General features: G+C 31.4%; 1 protein-coding gene across 3 annotated transcripts; it reads right to left on the bottom strand.

Annotated features, from left to right (window-relative positions):
• Positions 1 to 426: 426 nt before the first annotated feature.
• LOC107177066 (disease resistance protein RUN1-like) lies at positions 427 to 9,870 on the bottom strand. Of its 3 annotated transcripts, none has more exons than XM_052436606.1 (6): positions 9,280 to 9,870; positions 8,026 to 9,106; positions 7,418 to 7,720; positions 6,388 to 7,331; positions 5,719 to 6,263; positions 427 to 575 (listed from the first exon to the last, which is right to left on the bottom strand). In XM_052436606.1, exons 1-4 carry the CDS (start codon positions 9,780 to 9,782, stop codon positions 6,726 to 6,728), a joined length of 2,493 nt encoding a protein of 830 aa, XP_052292566.1. In that variant the 5' UTR covers positions 9,783 to 9,870; the 3' UTR covers positions 427 to 575; positions 5,719 to 6,263; positions 6,388 to 6,725. The 3 variants fall into 3 exon arrangements, with proteins under 3 accessions (XP_052292566.1, XP_052292564.1, XP_052292565.1); XM_052436604.1 differs by lacking the exon at positions 427 to 575 and adding an exon at positions 2,194 to 2,399; XM_052436605.1 differs by lacking the exon at positions 427 to 575 and adding an exon at positions 2,457 to 2,771.
• Between the last annotated feature and the right edge of the window lie 2,762 nt (positions 9,871 to 12,632).

The raw sequence follows: 12,632 nt of genomic DNA, 5'->3' as shown, positions 1-12,632 counted from the left end.
ACGAAAGAACCGGAGTCCGGCAGTGGTTTCGTCTGAGGGGGGGATTGTTGAGTTGTGTCTCACATTGGCTAGTAAAGGGGAGATGCTTGGGTTTATAAGGTAGTAGGTCACTCTACCTAAAAGGTTAGTCTTTTGGATTGGATACCTAAAAATCTTATGGTAAGTCCCCCAACACTTATCAATAACGATTTTGTTAAAAATTCGTTATAATCTCCCTATGTTTTTTATATTTCCAATACACAAATCTATAATATAAGCACTCTCAAAATAATTTAATATTCAACCAACTTCATTGTTCAACTTCAGCCCCATTAACCATAATACCACACATCATAGTAAATAATATACTTAAATGAACTCATCAAATATCACCCAACATCTCCAAAGTATCGAAAAAATATATCATAGCTAATGGCAACATACATTAAACATCAGTAATCATCAAATTATAATATAATTATACAATCCAAAATGAGGTGATAAAAATGCCCTAATAATATCATCTATGTCACTATCATATGGTCAAAACCCAAAATAACTATAGTCGCTCGATCAACTGGTGTACCTGCAATCTTCTGTGAGGGAGAAAAGTATAATAAAATGGAGTGAGTATAAAACTTCTTGAGTGGATAATAAGTTTTGAAAGTAAACTTATTTTAGAATAATTATATTATTGTAATATACAATTTCACCAAGCTATATGTAATAACATAAGTAAATTGTTTAATCTTTAAATCAAGTAATTAGCATTAAAAAGGAATACATGATACTAAACCTAATAATTTTGGAAATCATATCAAAAGATAATATAATTAAATAAATGATTCTAAATTTGTCATTAAACAAATACCTAGAGGAATAACCTTGTCAAACCTAATCATTCTACGGACAGTGCAATAATGCACTAAAAGTGTACTATTATGCGCCACTAGGCTTCAGCCTAGTGGTTAGAATCCAAACCTCACAATTGTGAGGTCACAGGTTCGAGTCCCCACAATGCATTGTGAGAGTTTAATTTCCTTTTTTAATTTGAGTGAAGGTAGTCTTCTCACTTCTAAAATGTGAGTGGAGTAGACGTCCCTCGAATATTAGAGAGGGTAAAAATCTTGACGGTACTTCATAAGAATCGATGTAAAGTCTTAGTAATAGTTTGATTTGTAAATATCAGTTGTAATCTCATGTAATATGAGTTGTACTCTTGAATAATAATCTCATGTAATTAAAAAAAAGTGTACTATCATGCTCGAAGCTACAAGCCAACAACAGGTAAACCAATGAAAATGATGTGCCATCTTATATGTCTCATCATACTACATGCATAAAATAGAGCAGAAGCATCCAAACACAAGGCCCAAATCCTAATGTGTGCTCAGATGAAGGGCCTCTATCTCAACTGTATCTCTATAACTGAATCTCTATACTTATCTTTGTATCTAGAAGAGGGAAAGGGTTTTGTTTAATATTTTGAAAAAATAAAATTTTATGTGCGTTTTGTTGCAATTGGTGAGATCAAAACAAAGATCAATCAACACCAACTGCAGCCCAAGATCTCAAGATCAAACCAAACAAGATGCTTACAAGATTTGATTTCGGCTAAGTTTAATCAATTCGAAACACAGATGAAAAACTGAATTTAGATAACAAAGAATCAAGAACAAAACAATGTAACGTGGTTCAGCTGATTTACATCAACCTACATCCACGGAGAAACAATATGATTAGCTTTATTGATTTGTAAGGAATTCAACCAAGCTTTACAGAGTACAATTCAGAGAACAGGAAGTCGATCTAACTTCTCTCAACCTCTCTAGAAAATACCCCTCACCTTCTCGTGTAGAAACCAACTGTTTTAACAGCTCTTTAACTGATTTCCTGAAGCCCAAAAGCTTACGCTTTGCTCACGTGAAAATAACAACCTTTAACGACTTGGCTTTAACACGTGACAGGCTTGTGACTTACTAAAGCTGAAACGACAACTCACAGAGTCGTTTCACTTATACAAGTTATTCCCCAAAACGCAACACTCCCACGTCATATTGGTCTCTTCTGATTTGCTTCATCAGCTAATTCAACACGTTTATATATTAACATTTTAAACATACTTTAAATCTATATTCCTTTTCATTAAAATACTCTTCATGCATTAATTTATAACCAAAATATGTAAGAAAAATTGGAAAACCAATCAACATGCACCTTTAATAAACACATCAACATGCAAATAAAATTTCTATTTCTAGAAAAACTTAAATCGGACATTGTAAAAATACTTTATTTTACCCAAATTGATATCATAATAAAAATATAAAAGACAAGTTTAGTATATTCCACTCATAATGATGATGGTCAAGCTTGATTATCGTCGACGTAAGCGGGTTGACTCATGTTCGATGTTCCTCCTATATCAAGTAAATGGCATAATTACTTTCCAAATGCATGAAATACAACTAAATTTATAAGATATAACTCGCAATGAATATTTACCCCATAACATACAACTCTCGAATTCATACTTGTAAGTTGAAAATTACTATAACACCCTCAAAGCCATAAATTACAACTTATGCTCAAAATTCCATACTCCGCCTCAATAATTAAGTTTCCATATATCATAATACTAATAAATCATCCACATTATCAACAATTTCATTACTAACCATAAAGTACCTAAACATAATATAAAACTATAAGCTAATTATACAGTGAATCGAAATAATTGTAAGGGCTACATGTCTCCAGCTCTACAATGACTTGTGGGTGCCCTTGTGCACCTAAAATAAACCACCAATTACAAAAATTAGCTTGAGACCAACTTTGCCCATTTCTTAGAAACCCTAATTATAAATAAAGTATACTAATCTTTAAATTACCTTCATTCCCATGAAATCCAACTTCAAATAAAGATAAAATGATAAAAATCTTACTCCGTTTGGTGAGAAAACCAACTTGAAAGCTTGAATCACTTTCCACTCACTCAATTCCTCTCTCTACACTTCCTACACTTAAATTCCTCTCTAATGGGTGTTTCTAGATAAATTTAGGGATGGAAATACTCTAGAATAGTTCCCCAAACCCAATTTTTATTAAAATTCCCAAGACTTGAATATTTTCCCATTTACTTTCCTCTATTCCTTGTGAGTCTTGCAAAGAAATGGTAACTGATTCCTTTTTCATTTTAAAAATTTGCTTTCTATATAGAGCTGATTATTTATTTGCGTTATTATTAGTTCAAGCCCAACAAAAATTAACTTATAGAAATATAAGTTAAGGTGTTTACGGTCCACCCATTACTTACATTTTTGTTGTTAATTATTAATATGTACTCTATTAGCTAGTGAGGGAATTAGAAATTTGGTTTCGGTGACAATAAATAAGATGTAAAGAATCCTTTAAGTTCAATTATAGCGAACTTAGTGTTAGAGTGCAATTTATGCACTAGTTTTGCATTATTTACTTCCCTTAATATCAATGTTTTGCACTTAATAATAGTGATTTACTTGTGTTTTACTTTTGTAGGTGCAATTCTATTGATTGATGATAAAATTGAGCTATAAGATGATGTTTAAGGATGATTGTTCTCTTGGAGAAATTATGAGCGTCAGAAGAACTTTGTTGATAAGGCGTGGGCGCGTGCTGTCAACTGCGGACCTGCAGTTTTTAGTTTAACGTGTTTTGTATTTTTGGTTATTTTTGTAATTACGAATTTAATATTTCAGATATTAGGATTTTATTTTAAATAGAATTCTAAAAGAGAAGAGAGAGAAAGTATTTAAGGGAGGAATCTATTGTGAAAAAGAGGGAATTTTGGATTGGAGAAAAAGAAAGAAACCCTAGATCTAATTTTTCTCTTCTCTCTATGAAGAACTAAACCTATTTTTCTGGTTGAAGGATAACGAAGCTTTGATTCATCACTACTGTGAGATCTTTCTTGTGCTTTAATTGTTTTATTGCTTTTTGGGTATTTGTTTATTCTCTGTATTATTTTCATGATTATGTTTGTTAATTAGGTAATTGGCCACTATTTAATTATCAACTCAATCTATTGTCAATTAAAGGATTCATCGTATGAAGAATTTAATGTTTGTGACAAATAACATAGCAGAGAGTTGTGTTGTGAGAATAAACAATCTAATTTAAATGAATCATCATATGTGTTGATTAGGATTTGGGTCTCTCTGGTTTTTCAGGCTGTCAATTGATTAAATTCTATGATCGTATCTAGGGTTGTCTATTGATTAGGGAAATAACCAACGGTCGTACCTTGGTTATCGACTAGTTAAGGAGAGATTGGCTATTAGAGGGTCTCAGTAGCTATAACCGGTCTATTCATAAGTAATAATAATAATCTATATTTGAATCAATGATCAGTAGTCGAATCAAGCTGAGTTAATTCCTTCAACCAGAGCTTTCTCCAATTTGAATTACAACTTTAATTTGCATTCTTGTTATTTTAATTTGATTTTTATTATTGTCAACAATTCCCCCATTTTACGTTTTACGTTTCAAAAGGATTTAAATAATTACCGATCTCTGTGGACACGACCCTGCTCAATCACTATACACAATTTATTTAGAGTAGGAATTTATTTTTGTTGGCTTCGACACCCATCACTTAGTCATTTTTAAACTTGAAATATAAAAGAATATTTTTTTATCTCAGCAATAAAGATCAATGATAAATTTTTACCTAATTAATTTTATCTAAATAAAGACCGTATGATAACTTAAATCCACAAAAATAGTTGTTATTTCTTAAACAAGATGGTAAATACAGATATTTTAAAAAAAAGGTACAAAGAAATATAATAGTAGAATGGAAGAATAGAAACTTAGGTCTTGTTTTTTTGCATGTAGAAATGTAGATAAAAATATGAGGAGAACATTTAAAATTTAAAATTTTACTCCATAAACCAATTTTAATACCTAAAATAACCTTAATATATAAGTTAAATTATTTAAAAAATTAACAAAAACAAATTTCCATTTCTATATTCATTTACATTGATGTTGCTTCTTGCAAATTCATTGCTGAGGATTTTTAGTTTTTAGCATTGAATATTTGTGCCCTAGTATATATAATCAGGCTAGGGGGCAACCATTTTTTCAGGTACCCAGATACATGAGGATGTTACCATATGCACTGGTGGCTCAGCCCATGATGTGCGGGCCCAAGCACTGCTGTTGAAAAAAAATTCTAAAAATTAAGGAAAAAATTACTTAAGATTTTAATTAGCCTATGTGAAATTTATTAAAATAACTCCATTGAATCTCTAAAAATAGTCCCATAAATTCATAAACACATAAATTTTGAACTTATAAAAATTATAAAAATCCACATTTTAATTAAAAAAATTAAAGTCCACAATAAACCGAATAAGTGGTTTTATTATTATTTAGTTTAGCTCTAATTGAATCTATTAAAACAACTTCCATAAACTCATAAACCCATAAAATTTCAGTTTTTACATCTAGTTGTTGTATAGTTTAGCCATGATAAATATTTTTTTTTTTGGGTCTGCCACCATTGATTCATTATTTTGGAGAATATGAAGTGTGTGTATTTTGCTTGCTCTTTCATTACTTGGCCTTATTATTTCGGTTAGTAATTAATTGTATTTAGAAACTGAAGAAAAGAATTGAAAACGCATACAAAAGAAAGAAACCAAGCCAGCAAAATAAGCTACATATAGGAAGATTAATTAATTTACAGAAACGTACCAGCTGCATGTGATGGATGATGGTTCAAGATTATTTCAGTCATCTGCTGGGGTTGTGGCTCCTCTTCTTGTTGATTATTGAAACTTCCGCTTGGGTCTTCGTTGAATCTGGGGCGTACAATAAATGGATCCCACATTCTTTTACCCCGCAACATTCCAAACGTTCAGAGTCATCCTGATCTTTCTTAAAATAGAATTGAACTGCCTCAATAACGCAATCCCGAAAACTATTTAAATCGTCATTACCAAACGAGTAGTACCCCAAAATTAAGTGATCTGACTCTACATAACAATACAGGTCCAGATCTATCTGTATCACATGCGGATCACAATCTTTGGGTTTGACTTTGATGTCACAAAACAATTCAAACACATCATCATAATGGTCTCGAAATGATACAATAGAGCCAAAAGCAAAACCGATTACTTTTTTATAACTGAAACAACCTGCAGGTGGCGTCTTCAATGTTATCAAAGATCCCACACTTTGAAAGCTAAACCACTTTGGAATTTCATTCCCAGGTAATATGGCAAAACCTTCAAATTCTGGATAAGATATCGTACCACACAAATCATTATTTTAAAAAAAAAATTGCTAACAAAAAATTGAAAAGAGAAAAAAAGAGAAAAAATATATAATTAAATTGAGATGGGTGAGTTAAAGACGCACCTCTTCCCGTGCATTCATGTGCTTCCAACGTGCAGTTGCAACATGCTGAATGTTTCGCAGAGCATCTTCGAGAATTCCTTCGATCACATTCCGATCCAATTTATAATTGCCATTCAGCTCAATAAGTGGCGGATAAGATTCATAACTTTTTGGGAATAAACCTGGTAATGATTCCATTGCCGTGCAATGATGTGCAAACAACTTATGTAGACTGCATGGAAGCTTCGGTAAAGATTGAAGCCTCTCACAATTATTGAAGTAGAGAGATGACAACTCAGAAAGTTGTATGATGCTTTCTGGTATTCTCTCAAAATTGTTCTTCGATAGATACAAATATTCTAGAGAGGATAACTGACCAATATTTTCAGGTAACTCTGTGTGCAGCAATCAGATAGATCCAAATACGTTAGATTGTACAAGCCATCTAAAGATAATGTGATCGGCAATGATAAACCCATCTGCTGATTACCCTTGCTTCTATTGAAATAAATATCACGAGCATTGTGCAAACAGACAATGGATGAGGGTACTTCTCTTATAGCTGTTACCATAGCATGCAAATACTCCAAAGCTTCTAAATCTCCAAGTTCGTCAGGCAATCTTTGAAGATTTGAGCACCCATTGAGATACAGACTCTTAAGAGATTTCAACTTACATAGGCTGCTTGGGAGACTCTTAAGCCTTTTACAATTTTGAAGATCCAAGTCCAAAAGCCTCGGGACACATTCGATGGACGAGGGCAGTTCTTCGATTGCAGTTCCATTTAAACGTATCTCTTCTAAATTACCAGCTGATGAGATCTCTGCAGGAAGCCTCTTCAATTTTGGGCAACCGATTAGATTGAGGCTAACTAGGTTATTCAGATGTGGAATCAACGAGGGGCTTGGAGTTTTGGCACAAAAATTCCAGACAGCGGTGACTGTCTTTTTGAACTTACCATGATGCTGTTCGGACAAAAAAGGTAGCCATGATGACAAATCATTCGATAATCAAATGCTCAATAAGAAATTCAATAAATATTAACATATACCTGGAAACCACAGTCCCAAAGTTGTTCAATATTGCTACGAGGGATTTCAAGAAAAACAAGCTTGTCTGGATAAATATTTGAAGGCAATGATGTCAATGGATAACCATCCCAGTGAAAGTACCTCACTTTAGCAAGTATAGGACCTTGGCAATTAGATACCATACATTTGCTCTTTCCCTCAGAGATTGAATTATAAAATTTCAAAAATCTTAATTTATGCATCTTTGTGAATGTATCCAAATATAGACAGATCTGTTTCACCTTAGACATATCGAAGCAAATGCCCTCAATTTTTTCAGTCCCCTAATAATCAATAAATGACATAAAATTAAAATCAAATCTATAAATTAAAGTTGATAGTAATTGTTAGGTAGCAAATGTAAACCGACGTGTAGGACAAAAAAAAAAAAAAAACATTGTAACATATATGTTTGACTACAAACTTTTATATACAAATTGACATTGCAAACTTTTTCCTTTTATTAGTGTCACTCTTCTATTCATTTTATAACCCATCTATTTATGTATAATTATCAGCAGAGAATACATATCCAGTACCATTCCAAATAATATTATAATGTATATATTTTAAAAAAAAAAATACTTACCGTATTAAAGGTCAAAACTTCGATAATATCCTCGTAATGCCACAGTCGACTGCGTTCTCCTGGATTGTTCACAGATTCTTGCTTGACAACCTCCCTACCCATTTCTTGTAGCAGATCATGCATTGTTATTTGGTTGTTGTGTATGACAATAAGAGACTTATTGACAAGATCACTTATTCCTATTTGTGCATCAAAGCCACAAGCATTAAGAAATTTTATAATGAAGTCTTTATCTTCCCTTTTAAAGAAACAAACAATGTCCAGAAAAATATTTTTCTCTTCATCATCCAAATCATCGAAACTTACTTTGAGCACATTTTGGATTTCCATATTAGGAAACCTTTTCAATTTGTTTATTGCGCTTTCCCAAACTTCCTTTTCCCTTCCAAATAGATAGCAACCCAAAATTTCCAGTGCTAAAGGAACACCTTGAGCATAATTTATTACCTTCTCCGACAATTCCTTATAAACTGCTTCACGAGGACGGTTTTGTTTGAAGGCATGTCGACTAAAAAGCTCAAGGGCATGATTGTGTTCTAATACTTTCATCTCATAAATGTCTCTCTCTTTCACAACCCAACTTTTAAGGACTTGTTGATCTCTTGTGGTTAGTATGATACGACTTTCAGGCAGAAACCAATCAGAACCTCTGATTAAGGATTTTATTTGACTGAAACTAGTCACATCATCGAGAACAATCAGAACCTTCCTGCGGCTGAGCCTTCTAATGTTGAAGTCGATATCAGGAATCACATTTACATCCTTCAATACTTCTTTAAAAAGTTTTTGCTGCAACCTAGCTAATCCACCAGGGCTCTGCGATTCTTCTCTTACATTTTGAAGGAAGCAAGAACCTTCAAAATTTCTGGAGATTTTGTTGAAAATCACCCTAGCAATTGTTGTCTTGCCTACACCACCGATGCCCCAAATCCCTAATATAGGTGCAGCAGCTAATAGAGATTCAATTTCCTCAACTCTTGATTCTACTCCAACTAGCTGATTTTTGTTATCAAATGGAGCCACTTTAAGCAGCCTCTCCAAAATCTCATCAACAACTGTCTTTATAAGTTCAGATTCATTCCTAGCAAATACAAAAGACATAGTAATAAGTTCAAAAAGAGATCAAAAGGAGAGTTTTTAGTTAGTTCCGATGTTTAATTTGATACAGAATTATTTGCTTTGAAATTAGTTATATAACACTAGAACTTGAGTAAATAAAAATAATTATAAAATTCGTGATAAATTGACTGTTACCTGAAGACATGAGAATCAAAGCCAGAGAGATTGGCTGCTTCAGTTAAAGCACTACTCCACCTTTGCTTCTTGTCTGGAAATCTTTCTCCAAGCTTCGAAAATGAAACCCCAAAACTCTCAATTTGCTTTCTCACATGTGATGGATCGACCCGATAGAAAACTGGTATCACAATCTGTGCATACTCTTTCCTGCAATCGAGGATCTTTAAAAGTTCATCGAGGCACCATCTGGAAGAAGCATACCCTTCAGAGAATACGATAACTGATATGCTTGATGCTTCAATTGCATCAAGAAGAGACTGTGAGATTTCATTTCCTCTGACGAGTTGGTCATCAATGAAAGTTTCGATATTCGTTTGACACAAAGCTGAATAAAGATGGCTAGTAAAGCTGTCACGGGTTTCCTCTCCTCTGAAACTAAGAAAAACATCATACTTATTGTTTCGAGGATTATTTATCAAACTCAAACTGCTGGATGGACGAGAAGAAGAAGAAGAAGCCATAACAACTTAAAGAAACAGTTCAATTGATTAGAGATTTTGATGATTGGAAAATTGATTTGGGATGTGATAATAATTTTGTAAAGTAGATTACCATCTGCTATTTATTGCTTTTCTTTTTTATTTTGTAAAGTAGATACAACAATTTCAATGAGGCGATGGCACCGAGTAGCCCACAGTCATGATAAAAAGTAAAACGCGGAGATTATCGTGAATATGCCGCGAAAATTAGTTGGAAATCAAATGAGATTTCAAGACGGTGGGTCCAACAAATTTCTTTTTCCTCTTTCATGTCCATCCTATAATTTCTTGGAAGCTCCTTATATGAATAGTTGCTGGGAATTTCAAGATATTGTGTTGATAACAAAGTACTTATTTTTTTGGTAATAAATTAATTAATTAAAAGTAATTATCTGAACTTTGACTCAAAATTGGGTATAAAAAAATAGAAAAATTCAAAATTTGGCACCTCATCAATATTCAATACCTTTTGGTACCATTTAAATATTTAATTTCCATTCAACTAAGTTAAGCTTTGGGGGGGACACAAAAAAAAAAAAAAAAGTAATAGCCAAACACTTTCTTTGATTCTTCCCAGAAAGCGCGTGACAATTTCACCGATTTTTTTTTTCTTCATCCTTTTTAAAGTTGATAGAATATTTTCGGTTTCACCTTTCAGGTCATCCTCCTGTGCAGTGCTGTATAACATACAGCCTGCTTTTGCGACCTGGAAAGCCGGTATTTTACCGGTTATACTCATCCATTCAATTAAAATAAAGAAAATTATAAATGAAGATAAGATATTGAATGATACAAAATATGTTGGTGGATTTCATTTTAAATATGATAAAATAAATTATGAAAAATTATAAAATAATTATATTCCTACACTTTTGGTTAAATACCAATGTATTGGGTAGCTGTTCCAAATTGATGTCATCAGTTTCTAGTTATGATTAAACTTTCTCATTTTTGGGATCTATAGTTCCAACTTTCATGTTCTGATTTTTTTATCAGATTCCAACATTATAGATAAATATCTAGTTTTGGTTAAACTTTCTCACATGCTAATTCTGAACTTCCAAGTTCCAACTAATTAATAGCTAGTTTTGGGATTCATGTTTCTATTTTTTGGTCAAATTTCAACATTATACATAAGTCTCTAGTCTTGGTTAGACTTTTTGATATTTAATTCTAAAGTTCCAACTAATTTAACTACAGGCTTTGGTTAAACTATTTAATTCTAAAATGTTCCCATTTTTTCATCATATTTCATCATTATAGATAGGCATTTAGTTTTGGTTAAACTTTTCATATATGGGTTCCAAAATTCCAATTAATTAATCACTAGTTTTGGGTTTATGTTCCTATTTTTTTGGTCAAATTTCAACATTATGCATAAGTCTCTAGTGTTTAGTTAAACTTTTTCATATTAGGTTCTAAATTTCAACTAATTTAACCACAGGTTTTGGGTTTCATATTCCTAATTTTTTTTTATTAAATTCCATTATTATAGATAAATCTCTAGTTTTGTTTAAACTTTCTCAAATTGGATTCTAAAGTTCCAATTAACTGAACCACTAGTTTTTGTTTATATTCAATTTCTTTTATACATTCCAACATTATAGATAAGTCTCTAATTTTAGTTAAATTTCTCATTTTTGGTTTATAAAGTTCCAATTAATTAATCACCAATTTTGGGTTTCATGTTCCTATTTTTTTTTTTTGGTCAAATTTCAACATTATAAATAAGTCTCTAATTTTGGTTAAACTTTCTCATCTTTAGACTCTAATATTCCAACTTTCATGTTTCCATTTTTTTTTAATCAAATTCCAATATTATATATAGGTATTTAGTTTGTGTTAAACTTTCTCATATTTCGGTTCTAAAATTTCAACCTTCATGTTCCCCTTTTTTGTTCCAATTAGACTCCCATATTATATATTGGCGTTCCAAGTTCATTTTTTTATTAACAATAATATTGATAAGGCAAAATATATTTGAACCCCCTTTTATTTTATGAAATATCAACTTTCAAGAAAATAATAACATATTGTTATGACCCCCAATCTTTTTCATCTTGCTTTAAAAACTTTTTTTATTATTACAAAATAAAATGAAAAATGAAGGAAATTTATAAATAATTAGTAAAAAGATATTTGTGTGAGAAAGTATTTTTAATTTAAGTGAATGTTAAAAAAATATAAAATAATCATGTCCTAATTCTTTTGGTTAAAAATCAATATATTAGGTAGACGTTCCAAGCTAATTTCATCTACCCCTAATTTAGGTTAAACATTCTTATTAATTGGTTCATTTGTTCCACTTCCCAATCCACTAGTTTTGTGTTCAATATTCCTACTAAACTCATTAAATATTAATATTTTACGTTAGATTCCAAGTAAATACATTTCTCGTTCGATAAGTACCTAAATTTGGTTAAACTTTCTCTCCTTTTGTTTTACACGTTTCAACTAATTATTCTATCATTTTTATGTTGAATGTTTCCTACTAACTTGGTAATATTCCAATTATTTGGATGAAGTACCAAATTTACGTTAATAATTTTATTTTTGGTTAAATAAGCCCATAATTTTGGTTTTACTTTCTCATTTATGGGTTTATTTATTTTAACTATTATTCCACTAGTTTTGTATTTAATATTCCAATTAACTTGATAAGATTTCAATTATTTAGGTTAAATACCAATTGTTTTTTGTTAGACTAGTTCTTGATTTTGGTTTATTTTTTTAATTTATAGGTTCATATATTTCAACTTATTGGTTCACTAATTTTGTGTTTGATATTCCTATTAATTTCATTAAATACCAATATTTTGGATTAGATTCTAA

This window comes from Citrus sinensis, chromosome 3 (genome assembly GCF_022201045.2).
Source record: "Citrus sinensis cultivar Valencia sweet orange chromosome 3, DVS_A1.0, whole genome shotgun sequence".
In the NCBI taxonomy this organism is placed as follows: domain Eukaryota; kingdom Viridiplantae; phylum Streptophyta; class Magnoliopsida; order Sapindales; family Rutaceae; genus Citrus; species Citrus sinensis.
The sequence above is the reverse complement of the archived record's forward strand: the minus strand, read 5'-3'. Positions and strand labels throughout refer to the sequence as shown.

Coding starts and splice junctions, on each gene's coding strand:
- LOC107177066 (XM_052436606.1), bottom strand. CDS start 9,782: ATGGCTTCTTCTTCTTCTTCTCGTCCATCCAGCAGTTTGAGTTTGATA. Junction 9,107..9,279: donor TTTGATTCTCATGTCTTCAG/GTAACAGTCAAT, acceptor TGTATTTGCTAG/GAATGAATCTGAACTTATAA. Junction 7,721..8,025: donor AAGTTTTGACCTTTAATACG/GTAAGTATTTTT, acceptor ATTGATTATTAG/GGGACTGAAAAAATTGAGGG.